The sequence below is a fragment of the Schistocerca cancellata genome, chromosome 2, assembly GCF_023864275.1.
Source record: "Schistocerca cancellata isolate TAMUIC-IGC-003103 chromosome 2, iqSchCanc2.1, whole genome shotgun sequence".
NCBI classification, from domain to species: domain Eukaryota; kingdom Metazoa; phylum Arthropoda; class Insecta; order Orthoptera; family Acrididae; genus Schistocerca; species Schistocerca cancellata.
Window position 1 is genome coordinate 355,376,543 of NC_064627.1, and position 19,054 is coordinate 355,395,596.

Consider the following 19,054-nt stretch of genomic DNA (forward strand, 5'->3'; position numbering starts at 1 on the left):
CGCAACCTTTGGCTCGCCTTCCCCACAATGTTATCTATGTGGTCTTTCCAACTGAAGTTGTTAGTAATTTTAACACCCAGGTACTTAGTTGAATTGACAGCCTTGAGAATTGTACTATTTATCGAGTAATCGAATTCCAACAGATTTCTTTTGGAACTCATGTGGATCACCTCACATTTTTCGTTATTTAGTGTCAACTGCCACACCATACAGCAATCTTTTCTAAATCACTTTTCAACTGATACTGGTCTTCGGATGACCTTACTAGACGATAAATTACAGCATCATCTACGAACAACCTAAGCGAACTGCTCAGATTGTCACCCAGGTCATTTATATAGATCAGGAACAGCAGAGGTCTCAGGACGCTTCCCTGGGGAACACCTGATATCACTTCAGGTTTACTCGATGATTTGCCGTCTATTACTACGAACTGCGACCTTCCTGACAGGAAATCACGAATCCAGTCGCACAACTAAGACGATACCCCATAGGCCCGCAGCTTGACTACAAGTCGCTTGTGAGGAACGGTGTCAAAAGCTTTCCGGAAATCTAGAAATACGGAATCAACTTGAGATCCCTTGTCGATAGCGGCCATTACTTCGTGCGAATAAAGAGCTAGCTGCGTTGCACAAGAACGATGTTTTCTGAAACCATGCTGATTACGTATCAATAGATCGTTCCCTTCGAGGTGATTCATAATGTTTGAATACAGTATATGCTCCAAAACCCTACTGCAAACCGACGTCAATGATATAGGTCTGTAGTTCGATGGATTACTCCTACTAGCCTTCTTAAACACTGGTGCAACGTGGGCAATTTTCCAATTTGTAGGTACAGATCTATCGGTGAGCGAGCGGTTGTATATGATTGCTAACTAGGGAGCTATTGTATCAACGTAATCTGAAAGGAACCTAATCGGTTTACAATCTGGACCTGAAGACTTGCCCGTATCAAGCGATTTGAGTTGCTTCGCAACCCCTAAGGTATCTACTTCTAAGAAACTCATGCTAGCAGCTGTTCGTGTTTCAAATTCTGGAATATTCCATTCGTCTTTCCTGGTGAAGGAATTTCGGAAAACTGCGTTCAATAACTCCGCTTTAGCGGCACAGTCGTCGGTAACAGTACCATCGGCAGTGCGCAGCGAAGGTATTGACTGCGTCTTGCTGCTTGTGTACTTTACATACGACCAGAATTTCTTCGGATTTTCTACCAAATTTCGAGACAATGTTTCGTTGTGGAACCTATTAAAGGCATCTCACATTGAAGTCCGTGACAAATTTCGCGTGTCTGTAAATGTTAGCCAATCTTCGTGATTTCGCGTTCTTCTGAACTTCGCATGCTTTTTCTGTTGCCTCTGCAACAGCGTTCGGACCTGTTTTGTGTACCATGGGGGATCAGTTCCATCTATTACCAATTTATGAGGCATGAATCTCTGAATTGCTGTTGCTAATATATCTTTGAATTTCAGCCACATCTCGTCTACATTTGCATAGTCAGTTCGGAAGGAATGGAGATTCTCTCTTAGGAAGGCTTCTAGTGACACTTTATCCGCTTTTTTAAATGAAATTATTTTGCGTTTGTTTCTGGTGGATTTGGAAGAAATGGTATTGAGCCTAGCTACAACGACCTTGTCATCACTAATCCCTGTATCAGTCATGATGCTCTCTATTAGCTCTGGATTGTTTGTGGCTAAGAGGTCAAGTGTGTTTTCGCAACCATTTACAATTAGCGTGGGCTCGTGGACTAACTGCTCGAAATAATTTTCGGAGAAAGCATTTAGGACAATCTCGGAAGATGTTTTCTGCCTACCACCGGTTTTGAACAAGTATTTTTGGCAACATAACGAGGGAAGGTTGAAGTCCCCATTAGTGGGGTATTTATTTGTTATGAGACTCAAATTTTCTCTGAACTGTTCAGCAACTATATCATCGGAGTCTGGGGGTCGGTAGAAGGAGCCAATTATTATCTTAGTTCGGCTGTTAAGTATAACCTCCACCCATACCAATTCGCACGGAGTATCTACTTCGACTTCACTACAAGATAACCCACTACTGACAGACACAAACACTCCACCACCAATTCTGCCTAATCTATGTTTCTTGAACACCGTCTGAGACTTCGTAAAAATTTCTGCAGAACTTATTTCAGGCTTTATCCAGCTTTCTGTACCTATAACGATTTCTGCTTCTATGCTTTCTATTAGCACTTGAAGCTCAGGGACTTTCCCAGCACAACTAAAACAATTTACTACTACAATTCCGACTGTTCCTTGATCCAAGCATGTCCTGTATTTGCCATGCACCCTTTGAGATTGTAGCCCACCCCGTACCTTCCTGAGGCCTTCTAACCTAAAAAACCGCCCAGTCCACGCTATACAGCCTCCGCCACCCGTGTAGCCGCCAGCTGAGTGTAGTGAACTCCTGACCTATTCAGCGGAACCCGAAACCCCACCACCCTATGGCGCAAGTCAAGGAATCTGCAGCCAACACGGTCGCAAAACCGTCTGAGCCTCTGATTCAGACCCTCCACCCGGCTCTGCACCAAAGGTCCGCAGTCGGTTCTGTCAACGATGCTGCAGAGGGTGAGCTCTGCCTTCATCTCGTAAGCAAGACCGGCAGCCTTCACCAAATCAGATAGCCGCTGGAATCCAGAGAGGATCTCCTCAGATCCAAAGCGACGCACGTCATTAGTGCCGACATGTGCCACCACCTGCAGCTGGCTGCACCCTGTGCTCTTCATGGCATCCGGAAGGACCCTTTCCACATCAGGAATGACTCCACCCGGAACGCACACGGAGTGCACACTGGATTTATTCCCCTCCTTAGCCGCCATATCCCTAGGGGGCCTAATTACGCGCATAACATTGGAGCTCCCAACTACCAATAAGCCCACCCTCTGCGACTGCCCGGACCTTGAAGGCTGAAAATCATACTCTGAAACAGGGCAGGCAGCTGCATCTGGCTCAGCCCGAGACAGTGCCTGAAACCTGTTTGTCAGACGCACCGGGGAGGCTTTCTGATCAGCCTCTGGGGGCGTCTTTCGCTGCCTGCCACGCCTTGGAACGACATCCCAATCAACCACAGGCGAGGGCTCAGCCCCACTGCGGGCAGCAACTGGGGCAACCACAGCGGCAGACCGATCTGGGGACAGACGGGACGAGGTTGATATCCCCGTGATACTCAAGTCCGGCTCCCCACAGTGGTGCCCATTGGCAACAGCCTCAAGCTACGCGACCGAAGTCAGCGCCGCTTGCAGCTGTGAGCGAAGGGATGCCAACGCAGCCTTCATCCGAACACAGCAATCACAGTCCCTGTCCATTCTAGTCGATGTTGAACAACAGTTACTGAAACACGAGTCTGTGCCTAGATAACGCAAGGGAAACACGCAAAGAATGTATGAACTAACCTGTACAAATGCCTAACGACTGCGCTACAATCTGCCTGAATTTACGATTACAGTCACTAAAACTCGAAATTACACCTCCTATACTAAACTCACAAGCAATTTAAGTAAGAATCTACGAAGTAAACACTAAAGCGCGATGCTACAACTCTCAAATACTATAATACGCTCGAAATTTATGAATTAAACAATGCAAGTACCCAAAAACAGGCAAAGGAATTAAGAATTAAAGTATGTAACAAATAAGTAAGCTAGGAGTATACGACTTGCTGCTGGCAGCTGCTTATCCACTCTCTCAGATAGTACTTCATTACAGATAACTGCATCATCTCCAAAAAGCCTGATTTTACTATTAATATCACATTCATTAATATACAACATGAACAGCAAGGGTCCCAACAAACTTCCTTGAGCCACACCCGAAGTTATTTCTACATGTGACGATGACTCTCCATCCAAGATAACATGCCGTGTCCTCCCAACCAAAAAGTCCTCAGTCCAGTCTCAAATTTCACTTAATACCCCATATGATGGTACTTTTGACAATAAGCGTAGGTGCGGTGCTGAGTCAAATGCCTTTCGGAAATAAAGAAACTCTGCATCTACCTGGTTGCCTTGATCCAAAGCTTTCAGTATGTCGTGTGAGAAAAGTGCGAGTTTGGTTTCACATCATCGATGTTTTCGAAAACCATACTGGTTGGCATTGAGGATACCTCATTATGTTTAAGTTCGGAATATGTTCTAAGATTCTACAACAACTCGATTTCAAGGTGCTGGACGGTAGTTTTGTGGATTACTTCTACTACCCTTCTTGTAGACGGATGTGACTCGTGCCTTTCTCCAAGAACTGTTCACGGTTTTTTGTTCGAGGGATCTACAACATAATGAGAAGAGAGGCAAACTCAGCCAAAAATTCAGTATAGAATTTGTTAGGGATAACGCCAGAGCATGGAGCTCTTTTCAACTAACGATTTCAGCTGTTTCTCAACACCACTGACAATAACACTTATTTCATTCGTCTTACCAGCCCCTCAGTTCCCGTCTCTTTCGGTGGGGATTAGACATTAAATTTGGTGCCGCTAACAGTCTTTACTTGGTCACTTGACAATATTCTGGCACAGTAGTCACTGAAGGCATCACTCATTGGTATCTTGACAGCCAAATGCGTTTCTACAGCGTCTCTCTGTCTACAGCCTAGGTTCCCTCCCATTATGAACTGTTCTACTGGATACATATTCTATCCAGTGCGTGGTCAACTAGTCTTTTATACTTGAGCCAGAGTTCTTCTACATGCTCCTAACCTGTGCTGAAAGTTTCAAGTTCCTCATTGAGATTGGCACTGCTGATTTTGTATCTAGTTTACTGAACATATATATATCTTTCTGCTTGTTTTAATTGTTATTTGTACTTTGGTAATCATTGTTGCCACAACCGCGTCATGGTCACTGATATCAGTTTCGATGTGGACATCTTCAAAGAAGTCAGATCTGTTTGTTGCCATTACATCCAATATATGAGGGTTGAACGAAAAGTAATGCCTCCACCTTCGTTAATTGGGTTTGTATGGGAATATTTTAATAAATCAAACGCAGAAATAATCCTTAGAATGTGATCTTTAATTACGAATATTAACTTTTCCACATAATCACCAGGCAATTCGATACATTTTCTACCAACGATGTACAAGTTTTCTGAAGCCGTCACGGAAGGAGTCGACGCTCTGTTTCCGCAACCACAGTCTCGCAGTTCTCTCAAAGTCTTCAGCAGAAGCACAATGATGTCCCCGCAGATCGTCTTTCGTTATCGGCAACAGATGGAAGTCAGACGGTGCTAAATCTGGACTATATGGAGTTTGCCATACGGTGGTGAGATTCAGTCTCTGAAGTTCTGCTGTGGTGGCACGTGAAGTGTGTTGTTTATCACTGTCATACTGAAGGAAAACATTTCCCTAATCCTTTCGGGCCCTTGTTAACCGTCGTTTCACAGTTCGCAGCGTTGTGATGTAACGATAAACGAAATAAACATGGGTAGCACCATCTGCGTCCAGAACACCGAAGCCATGATTTTCCAGCTGAGGGCTGCGTCTTGAATTTCTTTTTCTGAGGCGAGTCTTTGTGTCGATATTCCATTGACTGACGTTTCGTCTCCGGGTCGTGGTGGTGGTTAGTGTTTAACGTCCCGTCGACAACGAGGTCATTAGAGACGGAGCGCGAGCTCGGGTTAGGGAAGGATTGGGAAGGAAATCGGCCGTGCCCTTTCAAAGGAACCATCCCGGCATTTGCCTGAAACGATTTAGGGAAATCACGGAAAACCTAAATCAGAATGGCCGGAGACGGGATTGAACCGTCGTCCTCCCGAATGCGAGTCCAGTGTGCTAACCACTGCGCCACTTCGCTCGGTTCCGGGTCGTAACGGTGTACCCACGTTCCGTCTCCTGTCACAACTGAATGGAGAAAGGCGTCACTTTAATTCTCGTAACGCGAGAGGAGTTCCTGGCAAATTTCAAGTCTGTGAGCTTTCATTTCAGGAGTCAGCATCCGGGGTACCCATCATGCACAGATCTTCCGACGGCCAAGCAAAGCAATAATGTGACCCACACGTTCTTGTGAAATGCCAATTGTGCTTGCAGTTTCTCTCTGAGTGATACGACGATCGACCTGAATCAATCTGTCAACATTTTGCTTGTGAAACTCGGTGGTTGCTGTCACAGGACGTCCAACTCTTTGTATGTCACGCAGGTCACATGTCAGATGCCACCTCAACATCTGCAAACTTATCGACCAACGACGTACAATTATCACATCAACACAATCAGCATAAACTGCTTTCATTCTCTGATGAATCTCCTTTGGGTTGACACCTTCTGCTGTCAAGAATTCAATGACTGCACAATCCTTAAATCGCGTTGACCGACCGTTTGCGCAGGGTTCTATACTTTACACTGTAACAACAGAATCGATCAGTGCTAAGGCTTCCCGCCAACTGGAGCTTTAGAGAAGAAGCTACAGAACAAGCCAGTACTTGCCACATGCCAATGATGCCAACTGTTGAACATTCACGAAGGTGGAAGCTTTACTTTTCAGTCAACCCTCGTGTTTCCATCATGAGTGGGGTTCCTAACTATCTGTTCTAAGTAGTTTTCAGAGAAGGCATTTAGTAAAGTTTCACAGGATGTCTTATCATGCCCACCACTAACAAAACTGTCATTTTCCCAATTAATTGTTGGATTATTAAAGTCTCCGATGACTGCAGTATGATTGAGGACCTTATGCACAAATGAACTGAGATTTTGTCTGACGTTTTCGGTTACATCACGAGATGAGTCTGGTGAGCGATAGAAGGATCCAGTTATCATTTTATGCCCACCCACCCCTGGTACTGAGTCTCGCCCAAACAGTCTCACATGCAGCTCACCTCAAGCCATACACACTGAGTGCACTTAGTGTCCTTTCCTGTCCCTTACTGTCATTTCCCTAAGGGTCTTCGGTCAAAGACATCGTCACATTATCTTTATAACTGTAGAAATGACACGTCATGATTGTTAATACTGAGCCTCTGCTGTGCTCTTCGCCAACAGTAGTTAATACGAATGGGATGGGTACCTTCCCCAGATCAGGCGACAGAACTCTGTTGATCTTTAGCGTCATTGGTGAGTGCCAGGATGCCACTTAGATAGCAGGTCACGTTAAGCAGGCAAAATAGAGTATGCTGAACTTGAAGATGCACGCTGATCATAAAATTATCTGCTCATTCTCCAGCAACAGTAATGTGACTCACGCTACATCTCACTGAATTTGACTCAAAAAGTTACACAAAACTATTTGACACAAACAGTTACACAACACAATAAGTGACAATTATTTATAAAGGATGAAAAGTACGCATATTCATGTAGAGATGCATTACACTCAGTGACATTTAGCATGTCTATAATTTAAGGAAATATGCTCTGCTAATGAAACAACTCATTTTATTTAGAATTATGGTACAAATTTTCATGTTTCTATAAATAGTGATACGACTAAGGCAATCGTACGCATATAGTATATTCCCGAATATGTCTTAAGTTGTTTTTATTATCTCATTTAAGGCTTCCTTCGAGGATCTTAAGCAAAAGTGCAGACGCTTCAAAGTCAGACGCCACCCCAGAAGGCTGTTAGGTCCGAAGAGAGGCGCATCTTCTAAAGGTAAATAGCTGCATCAACATCTCCTGCCTTGAAGTATCTACAATTTTTTTCTCTAAATCGCTAGTTTTTCGTCTTCAGGAAGTCTTGTCCAGTAATTTAACAACTTTTTACAATTCGGAGAAACTTTGTTATTGTTTATGAGATCGGTTCTGACTTTGCGAGTGAATAGAAAAGGGAATAGGTGTGTGAAGATTCTGCGCCGCGATATAAATATTCACATTTTATTATACTTACCGTTCTCAGTGTACTACAATTGCACGTTACTTGAGCGAGACTCGATAAACCGGTGAAATGTGAGATATCGTCATGAAAGGCTTTAGTATAACAGTTTGTGTAAAATACTGCAGAAAGTTTCCTACTGTTTGTAATTGCCTCTTAAGTGGTTCAGAATAAATAAGTTTTTTTACACTTTATGTAATTAAATTGCATTAAATTCAATAAAACTGGAGACAATTTATGTAAATGGAAGTTATTAACATTCACTTGGTGCATCTAGTAAAATATCATGTTAACATTATAGTTTGTCTGGGACGGTCAAGAATTCCATAGCCCTCAGTCTGGCCGCACATTTCCCCCACCACCACCCCACCCTGTCTGAGAAGGAGGAAGGGGATGAGGAGCAAACTGCGAGCCCGCCGTAATTAGATGGAAATGCCGTCCCACTGCATACGACTTGGTATCGTATTTCATCTTTCTCCTCAACACATATTACAAACGAAATAAATTTTCAGTATGAACTGTTTATTTTTGGTGCACTGAAGACATAATATGTGGTACAAATTGTTGGCTTACAGACAGACACAGACGATTTCACGGATTTTCGCACTCAGGTTGCCGCATAATCGTGACTTATTTTGTTTCGTAACCGAAACAATGTTCTTACAGACATGTGTTGATCAAAATACCGTAACACTTCTGCAGCCTCGTTATGGAGACATGGATACTCTACCTGAAGACAATAGCCTAAACGCTCTAGACAGTTTTAACGCAGAAAGATTAGTCTTTAAAACGGGACTCGATCAGTTTCATCTGGACGTGCACGGAGGCCTTTTCGATCGAAACGACAAACGGTCTCGAAAACAGCTCTAAAACAGATGTGAGAGTGACAATGTCCTCAAAACGTTTAGGAAACTGCCCCTATAATCCTGCCTAGGCCACAATAAATTCTAGAGACCTCGAAATTTGTTTAACTCCAGTGAGCTTTGGGAACTGGACTGTGTTTGTCACAATTTGTCTCTTTTACAATGTGATTTTTTTAGTGCATCCCCGTCAAATCCGAAATAAGCTGTTCCTCACCTTGCAATGTCTTACTTTGGACAGTGGACAGTCAAGCCCACTTAAAATGCTAGGTCTGCAGTCCATTCCGGACGCTCTAATTTTAGTTCCTGCACTCCATTTTCCGTCATAAAAGCAACAATAGCGAGTTTTAAATCGAGAAATTGTCCCATGCATTCACCTTCACTTAACCAGCATAAGGTCTTCGTTCATTTCCATACAAAACTGTTGCAGCTGATGGTGTAACAATGTAAGCGACTTCTGAAATCTTACTATTCGTACCACCAACTTCTTCATGTGCTCCATGCCTACAAATATGGCACAAAATGTTTCTTGACGTACAAAACAATGAACTGCATCTGCTGATCGTTGTACCCCGAACTGAAAACGAGCACAGTGTTCCGTCTTTGACCTCGCGCTACAGTCTGGAACCGCGCGGCCGCTACGGTCGCAGGTTCGAATCCTGCCTCGGGCATGGATGTGTGTGATGTCCTTAGGTTAGTTAGGATTAAGTAGTTCTAAGTTCTAGGGGACTGATGACCTTAGACGTTAAGTCCCATAGTGCCCAGAGCCATTTGAACCATTTTGAACCTCGCATTTGAGGTTGGTACATAGTGGTGAGAACGGTAGATTTATGGGCATTGTTATCTAATGTCATCTGGCACTTACCTGCTCAATGACCAGGTGGAAGTGAGAATCACCCTGTTTAAAAGTCACCATCTAGAAAGCAGAGATAGTTATGATCCAGCAGCGTCGTCTTCTGCCTGGCGCGTTCTTCTCCATGTCGTGACTCTTGATAGCTTATCAAATGAGAACGAAATTTGTGGTTGCAAAATTATGTTGATTTTCCCGTAACCACTTAGACTTGCAGGGAGCTAGAATCTGGGAGCAGTAGGGCGCTGAGCGAAAAGAAACTGTAAGTCTGATAGAGAATTATTTATCATTTACCACAGAGGCCGTTTTTTTTTAATTTTCTGAAGCAAGTAATACCTGTTCGTACTCAAATGTTATCCAAAATTTTCTCAGACAACAGTTTGTGTAATACACAACTGCGGATATCTGACTCTGGAAATAATACATACATCTGCGACCGACGGAATTGACTGTAGCATCAATGATACCAAAAATACTTAAATGAAAGAATTATTAGTAGTAAGTGTACGTACGGGGCGGTGAAACAGCCAGGAGGAATGTTGTCCCGCTAATATATACAGATGAAAATTTAAAGTAACAATTGCTGTAACATGCGTTAGTAGATGTCTGAAACTGGAAACAATATATAATATTTGTGAAGCAGACAGGACAGACTATAACATCAATAATTACCAAGATACGTAGATAAAATTACTAGTAAACATTAAAAAATTTCCTTGCACAGCTGAAAAGCGACCAAAGTAAACTGTCGTCTCTCTACTTTGTAGGGTAATAGCTAGCAGAATATTTTAAATGTGAAGGAGTCTTTTGCATCAACAAATATCAATCACATAGACGTGAAATATAGCATTAAAAATTTAACTTTGCATACACGGCTGTGAAGCAGCCAAAGGGAATTACTATTTCACTAATAAGCCTAATAGGCCTTGTAGAAGACGGAATATTTGAAATTATGTACATGTTTCTGAAGTAGACTGAGGGTGTTACCAACCAATTTTATGAGCAACAAAGTCCCACATGAATTAGTCAGTTACAGTAGCCGTTAAATCTAGGCCGTCCTCTAGACGCTTCATAACCTGGCTACACTCTTCGGTAATAAGTTAGTTAATGACTTGTCTATCTAATGTTTCTTATTTAACAGGAAAAGGCATCGTTTCCGTAGAATAATGCTAACTAAAAGAATGCAACCAATGTTATAACTTGATTGCTGTCACACAAATATTTAACGTGTTCAACAACGATCTGAAACAAATTTCCTATGGAAATAAATAATGCACTGTAGGTAGCTATAATTTTGCATAAGTAATTGAAATGGTACGAAATTTGGAATTATATTAGGAAATGAGACACTTAAAGTAGTAAAGGAGTTTTGCTATTTGGGGAGCAAAATAACTGATGATGGCCGAAGTAGAGAGGATATAGAATGTAGACTGGCAATGGCAAGGAAAGCGTTTCTGAAGAAGAGAATTTTGTTAACATCGAGTATAGATTTAAGAGTCAGAAAGTCGTTTCTGAAAGTATTTGTATGGAGTGTAGCCATGTATGGAAGTGAAACATGGACGATAAATAGTATGGACAAGAAGAGAATAGAAGCTTTCGAAATGTGGTGCTACAAAAGAATGCTGAAGATTAGATGGGTAGATCACGTAACTAATGAGGAGGTATTGAATAGAATTGGGGAGAAGAGAAATTTGTGGCACAACTTGACTAGAAGAAGGGATCTGTTGGTAAGATATACTCTGAGGCATCAAGGGATCACCAATTTAGTAATGGAGGGCAGCGTGTAGGATAAAAATCTTAGATGGAGACCAAGAGATGAATACACTAAACAGATTCAGAAGGGTGTAGGTTGCAGTAGGTACTGGGAGATGAAGAAGCTTGCACAGGATAGAGTAGCATGGAGAGCTGCATCAAACCAGTCTCTGGACTGAAGACCACAACAACAACAACAATTTGGATTGCAGATTAATAATTTAATGTTGCCAGATCAAAAAGTGAGCAAAAATTAAAGATTGTTGCTGACTAAATTGAAATTCTAGTTACGCAATAATTACATCCGTACCTACATCAGTACTCAGAAAGGTACCTGAGGTGTGTGGCGACCACTAACTTCCCATTTCCCTGTTCAACTCGCAAGTGGCGCGTGGGAAGAATGATTGCCGGTAAACCTCAGTTTCTAGAATTTTCTCATCGAGGTCATTTAGTAAGATGTATTTGGACGAAGTAAGATGTTGTACGACTCTTCTCGGAAAGTACTGTGTCGAAATTTCAATAGGACACACCATCTCTCTTATAGCATTTGCCACTGGAGTTTGCTGAGCATCGTTGTATCTTTTCTATCTCTTCTATGAGTTCTACCTGGAAAGGGTCCCAGATTGATGAACAACACGAATCGGTCTAACTCCTTGTAATCCACTTCCTTTGTGGATGAGTTACATTGCCTTAAGGTTCTTCCCATGAATCTTAGTCTAGCATCTGCTTTTGCTACTACTTGTTTTATGTGGTCATTCCATTTAAAGTCGCTCTGAATTGTTACTCATAGATATTTAACAGTAGATACTATTTCCAGCATGTTATCATCGATAACGTAATTGTACAGCATTGGACTTCTCTCCCTGTGTATGTGCAGTTGTTACATTATTTGGCGTTCAGGAACAACTTCAAGAACCAGCATCGTTCGTCAACCTTCTCCAGGCCATACTGCAAATCGGTATTGTCTTCTGCCATTGCTACTTTCTTATAGAGAACCGCATCATGTGCGAAAACTCTTAAAGAGTTTCCGACGCTTTCCATTAGATCATTAGAATACATTGTAAATAGTAACGGTCCTATCACACTTCCTTGGTATACTCCCGAAATTACCTTTACATCTGTCAATTTTGTTCAGTTAAGATTGGTGTGTTGAGTTCATGTGGAAGGAAGTCCTGAATCGAGCCACAAATCTGTTTCGGTAATCGGTAACCCTGTATTTCTTTTTCACTAAACGTCAGTGCGGGACTGTGTCAATTGCCTTCCTGATGTCAAGAAACACAGCATCAGTTTGAGCGCAGCTGTCTACAGCGCTGTGGGTATCATGGAGGAGCAGAGCGATCTGAGTTTCGCAAGTTCTCTGTTTGAGGAGTCAATGTTGATTTTTATAGGGCAGATTTTCGATTTCTAAAACAGGCTCCATAATTCTACGACGGGCGTTTGAAAAGTGCATGCAAAAATAAAAACTACCTACGTGTTTGGGGTAAACCTTTTTTATTTTTTGACGGTCTCCTTTTAGACTTATACACTTCGTCCAACGCTGTTCTAATTTTTTGATCCCTTCCGAATAATAGGAATTGTCCAAGTCTGCAAAATAGCTATTAGTTGCTGCAATCACCTCCTCGTTTGAATAAAATCTTTGTCCCACCGGCCATTTCTTCAAATTGGGGAAAAAATAGTAGTCCGAAGGAGCCAAGTCTGGAGAATAGGGGGTATGTGAAACGAGTTGGGATCCTATTTCCATTAACTTTGCGACCACAACTGCTGAGGTCTGTGCTGGTGCATTGTCGTGATGGAAAAGGACTTTTTTGCGGTCCAATCGCCGGCGCTTTTCTTACAGCTCGGTTTTCAAACGGCCCAATAACGATGAATAATATGCACCTGTAATAGTTTTACCCTTTTCCAGATAGTCGATGAGGATTATCCCTTGCGAATCCCAAAAGACAGTCGCCATAACATTTCCGGCCGAAGGAATGGCCTTCGCCTTTTTTGGTGCAGATTTTCCCTTGGTAACCATTGTTTAGATTGTTTTTTGGTCTCGGGAGTATAGTAATGTATCCATGTTTCATCCACAGTGACGAAACGATGCTTCGAGTCCTGCGGATTCTTCCTGAACAGCTGCAAACCATCCTTGCAACACTTCACACGATTCCGTTTTTGGTCAAGCGTGAGCAATCGTGGAACCCAACTTGCGGATAGCTTTCTCATGTCCAAATGTTTAGGCAAAAATTATGTGCCCGTTCATTCGAGATGCCCACAGCACTAGCAATCTCACGCACCTTAACTCTTCTGTCATCCATCACCATATCATGGATTTTATCAATTATTTCTTGGAGTCGTAACCTCCTCAGGGCGTCCAGAACGTTCAGCATCACTTCTGCTGATATGGCCACTCCGAAAATTTCGAAACCACTTATAAACTGTTCTAATCAAAGGTGCAGAGTCACTGTAATGTTTATCAAGCTTCTCTTTAGTCTTCTGAGACGTTTTGCCTTTCATAAAGTAATGATTAATCAACACACAAAATTCTTTTTCGTCCATTTTTTGACAATCACTCGACTTCCTTGATTCACACGAATGCCAAACACAAAGCAATAGACCAATTTGTATGAAATTTGGTGTGCGTTCTTTCCAAAGATGCTACTAACTAAACATGACCTCGATACGCGCCGGTGGTGCCATCTCTCGGACTTTGCACGGACTTTTCAAACACCCCTCGTATAACAGATTGACGCCAAGAATATAGGCCTACATTTTGCTCACCTGTCATACGATCCTTCTTGAAAACGGGAATGACTTGAGCTTTTTTCCACTCGCTAGGTACCCTTCGTTCCTCCAGTGAACTACGATAAACTGCTGCTAGAAGGGGAGCTGGTTCTTCGCACAATCTTTGTAGAATCTTACAGGTATCTCATCTGGTCCTGATGTCTTTCCACTAAGAAGCGATTATAGTTGCTTTTCTGCTTCGCTATTGGTTGTCTCAATATCCGCTATTTCCATGTACGTAGCATAACTGGAAGGTAGAATCTTATTACCGTCTTCCACCGTGAAACAGTTTCGGGAGATCGGATTCAGTATTTCGGCCTTCTCTCTGTTATCTTCCGTTTCAGTGACAGTACCGACAATGAGTGCCTAAATAGATAATTTCGAACCTCCTACTTATTTTACGTAAGATCAAAACCTCTTAGGGCTTCAGTCGGATTAGTTACCAAAATTTTACTTTCAAAGTCATTGAACGCTCTATCATTGCTCTCCTTACGCTCATTTTCTATTCTTTCAGCTTTTCTTTGTCAGCTAGATTTCGATTTATCTTGAATCTCTTACGAAGCTATCTTTGTTTACGTAGCAGTTTTCTAAAACGGCTATTAAACAACGGTGTCTTTTCTATTCCTTAAGATCGTGCTCAGAACATACTTGTCTGAGTCATATTAAACGGTGCTTTTCATTTTTTTCTCTTTGTGCTTCACATCTTCGTCCGCTGCGTATAAAGGCAGTAGCGGGACAAAAATGCACACGTGCGAGCTTACTGTAAAAACTACATATGATAAAATGATCTTAAGTTAATTATGGATAGAATGAGCTACTGACTGGATGCAGCAGAAGCAGTACAATGCACAAACAACATTAAATATTACTGCTTCTAGTTTCATGACGTTCTCGATTCAAATTAACTGCAAATGTAATTAATTTTCTCTTCGTTGAAATAACTTTACCTGTTTCAGTTATAACTGCCTCGGTAACAATGATGAAATGATAGGCTCCTGATAACGACTAATGAACTGGGATAACGCTAGCTCTAACAATATTTAAAGCTCAACTAAAATACGACCATTATTGGCAACAGGCTCTTCATTAACAATGAGCAACTTTTAATAATTTCGGCCACACATTACTCTTCTCCCACTACCAATTCTTCTTACATGCTTTGTACTGTTCCCAGATATGTGCTCGCTCAAACACTCACAGTGCCACAGTGCCTTCTCGCTCTTAAAATACCATTCGAAAAAGCTCTCCATTACACCCTTGAGCACCACGGCTTTGCGACCATACACCACAGAAGAAGACTCCTCAACAAATTCTAAAAACATATACACAGAGTACAAAGTAAATTTACACAGCAAGTGAGTGCCAGGTAGTATACGGACTCCCAACCAAAACAGAAACATGATGGTTTACAACTGAGTCCATTTAGCTCCCTTCTTATCGCCAGGATGCTGATCCATACAAAGACATCAGCCAAACATAGCAAGTAGACCGAAGCGAATCAGTTTCCTGACAAATAACACACGACACTCAGAAGAGATTGCACAATGGGTGAGGGCGGGGGATGTTCTCTCCAGAATCATGACCAACACTTCACGCCCACCGTAGAACCTGTACAGGCCAAAGTGAATCATGGTCGGTTTATGGGGCCACGTCCACCAACCAGGGCAGGAGCAGCACGCCCGAAACCCAACTACAGAACGTGGTCCATCATCATACAGGCAGAACCAAGTTTCAACTCCCCAGTAGGCGAAGGCTCGGCCCGCAACGATGTGCGAGAGCCGCGATACCAACACGAGTGTGTACGAACATTCTCAGATCCCAGCAGATCTCGTGTGAGCCCCCCGCGCTCTTAAATCCCTTGCCGCTTCACCAAGCCGGCACCACTCAAGACGTCACGGAAATGATAACCAAGCAACACTAGGCACAGAGTTACTGCAACACAGAATCTCACTATTGGCATTTCGTTCAGTAAGTGTTATTAACTTCAAATCAGGCCATTGTATAGTTAACTGAATTGTGAGTGAACATTTTATAGTGAGCTTTATTTTATGTTACTTTCTCTTAACGGCCGTAGCACTACAGCTCACAAGACTGTATTATGTAGAGTGTTATCATGTTTTTGGTGTTTTATACGAGACATTGTAAAATAAATTAAAAATAAAAATAATAATTGTGATTTGCTTACACCAAGGTCTCAAGCAAAAGTTTTTTAAAAAAAGCTTTAACAATAGTTTTAAGTCCCATATTTCACATCATGATGAGAGGGTTGTTCCAGTAAGTCTTTATCTCGGTCTTAGTTTATCATGCCATCTGTTTAATGCAAAACTTGTATTCTACTATAACTGTTTTTTGTCTACTTTTATTTTAATACCAAATTTGGTTTGAACTGTTAGTCTTACACAGATGTAATTGGCATAGCGGACGTTCTTCGTCCTCTATGTTGTATACTGCGGCTGGTTGTATAGGTCTGTAGACAGGAAACTTAGTTGTATACAAGCTATGTTCGTGAATTTAAAAGCCTGTTGAAGCTACATGACTCACTTCATAAGGAATGTTACTTTCTATGGAGTCTCCAGTTCTGCGCAACTGTGACATAGATCTACTTTGATGCCATTCAGGGTCTGATTCCTTTGTATTTCTTACATTTCTGGGACTGATCATAACTATACTATAGCTGAAATCTAGATCAGTAATACATTATAAATTGAATCACAACGTGCACACCAGTTCCAATGGAATCCAGCCTGATTCTAAAGACTGTTCACAGGTCCTGCATTTTGTTCTTAACCCCGCTCGGCACCTCGTGTGCCTCCCACAGACTGTAATTCAGTTATTTGCACATCCAGGTTTTACAGTCAGTGCTACTCAGATTGTCTCCTAAATCGTTTATGTGGATCAGGAACAGCAGAGGGCCCATAGGGCCTACAAGAGTTTCTTGGGAAACGCCAGATATTACTTCATTTTACTCGATGACTTTCCGTCAGATGGTATGAACTATGACCTTTCTGATAGTAAATCACGAATCCAGTCACACAACTGAAACAATGCTCCATAGAAAATCAAATTAAGTTACAAGTCTCTTGTGAGGAATGATGTCAAAAGCCTTCTTGAAATTTAACACTATGGAATCAATTTGATGTCCCCTGTCAATAGCACTCATTAGTTCGTGAGAATAAAGAGTTAGCTGTGTTCCGCAAGAACGATATTTTCTGAATCACTTGAGCACATATCTTCGAGATAACTCATAGTTTTCGAGCACAGTACATGTTCCAAAGTCCTACTGCAAATCGATGTTAGTATTTCCTTTTTTCGGTATTGGTGTGATTTGTGCAACTGTCCAGTCTTAAGGTAGGGTTCGGTTGCATATAAGATATGCGGAGCTATTGTATCAGCATACTCTGAGAGGAACCTGACTGGTATACAATCAGGACCGGAGGCTTTGCCTTTATTAAGTGATTTAAGATGCTTTGCTACACTGAGGGTATATACTTCAAAATTACTCACATTGGTAGTTCTTTGTTCAAATTCTAGAAAATTTGCTTCGTCTTCTTTGGGTGAAAGAATTTCGGTAAACCGTATTTTGTAACTCTGCTTTAGTGGCACTGTCATCAGTAACATCACCATTGCTATCACGCAGTGAAGGTATTGATTGTGGCTTTCCGCTGGTGTACTTAAGGGGAGCCGGAGGTGGTCAAATACAAAAAATTAAGGTTTTTTTTGCTACCAAAAATTAATTGGAACATTCCTCTTTAATGTAAACTTTGAATTATTGTTCTACTCGCCCTAGAAGTGGAGTTATTAACATATTTCCCACGCCTGCAGAGGAAATGGGCGGTTATCCGTCCTATCCTCTGTTATGCCAGCGTTGCCTGGATCTCCGCCCCCACCCGCTTTTACAAGGCCCTCCAAATCCTTGAACGCCATGCGCTCCGCCTTGCCTTCCGTATCCGCCTTCCTTCCCCCACACGGCTCCTGTATGAACTGATCCCCTTCCCCCACCTCCTCCTGTTCCTCCAACATCTCCGCATCCTTTACATTGTTCGCAGGCTTGATCCCCCCCACCCTCTGGTTTCCTCCTTCCTCTCCACCCCCCGCCCGTTGCCGCACCTCTATCACTGTATCCCTCCCTCTCTCCACCTCCACACCCTCCATCTCCTTCATCAGGGCAATTTCCAACGCCTCCCCTTCCCGGATGACGAACTTCGCCGTGACATCTACCCTTCCTTCCAACTATAACCTGGCCTTGTCCCCCCCCCCTCCCCAGGGCCCCCTTTCCTCTTTCCTCCTTCTCCCAGAGCGGATTTCCCTCTGTCCCCCCTCCCCTGAGACCCTGCACCCCATACTTGCCTCTCTCCTTCCCACCCTACCTGGCCCTCTCCCGTGCGCCCCCTGCTCACCTCCCCCATCTCTTCCACTCCCTCCCTTCTTCAGGTCTCCCTCATCTCCTAGCGCCTGGCAGATCCTCTGTATTGCTCATCATCAGTGTGCCACATCAGTGTTGTGTTTAGTGCTGTTACTCGTGTGCGTCAAGAGATGTGATTTTAATTGTGTCCTGCCTTGAGGTTCGCCGTCAGTGTTACGTTATGTGCTATGCCATCCGTCGCTACTTTTATGCTCCAGTCATACTGTGCCTTGTGTTCTTTTAACCGTCGCAGTGTGTGGCTTTTTATATGTGCTACTTTTAAACAGTTTTTTGTTATCTCCATTTTACAGTCACCCCGTTTCTTTTTTTTTTTTTTGTCTTCCATGCTGTTCCCCCTTTTTTATATCTATGTTCACCTTATTCTCTCCTTTGCTGTTTTTCAATGTCTTCTATTGTTTTGTTCTGTCTTTTGGCTGAAGAGCAGCGCCTATGCTGCTGCCAGCCCGCCCCGATGGGGAATTGAAACACAATAAAGGAAAAAAAAAAAAGAAAGAAAAGAAATGGGCGGCCGCTGAATGCATCTAACACCCTCTCGTGACTTCCTGGCGAACTGCTTGGGATCTTCTCGGCCTGTTACGCATACAGCGCCTTATGT

General features: G+C 42.6%; 1 protein-coding gene across 2 annotated transcripts in view; it reads left to right on the top strand.

Annotated features, from left to right (window-relative positions):
- The window catches only part of LOC126145661 (vascular endothelial growth factor A-A-like), a 165,708-nt gene that overhangs the window by 93,500 nt on the left and 53,154 nt on the right, over positions 1–19,054 (top strand). For both annotated transcript variants that reach the window (XM_049915573.1, XM_049915574.1), the window contains one exon: positions 7,496–7,592. In XM_049915573.1, the coding sequence (XP_049771530.1) occupies positions 7,496–7,592 (97 nt within the window). The remainder of the gene's footprint in view (positions 1–7,495; positions 7,593–19,054) is intronic.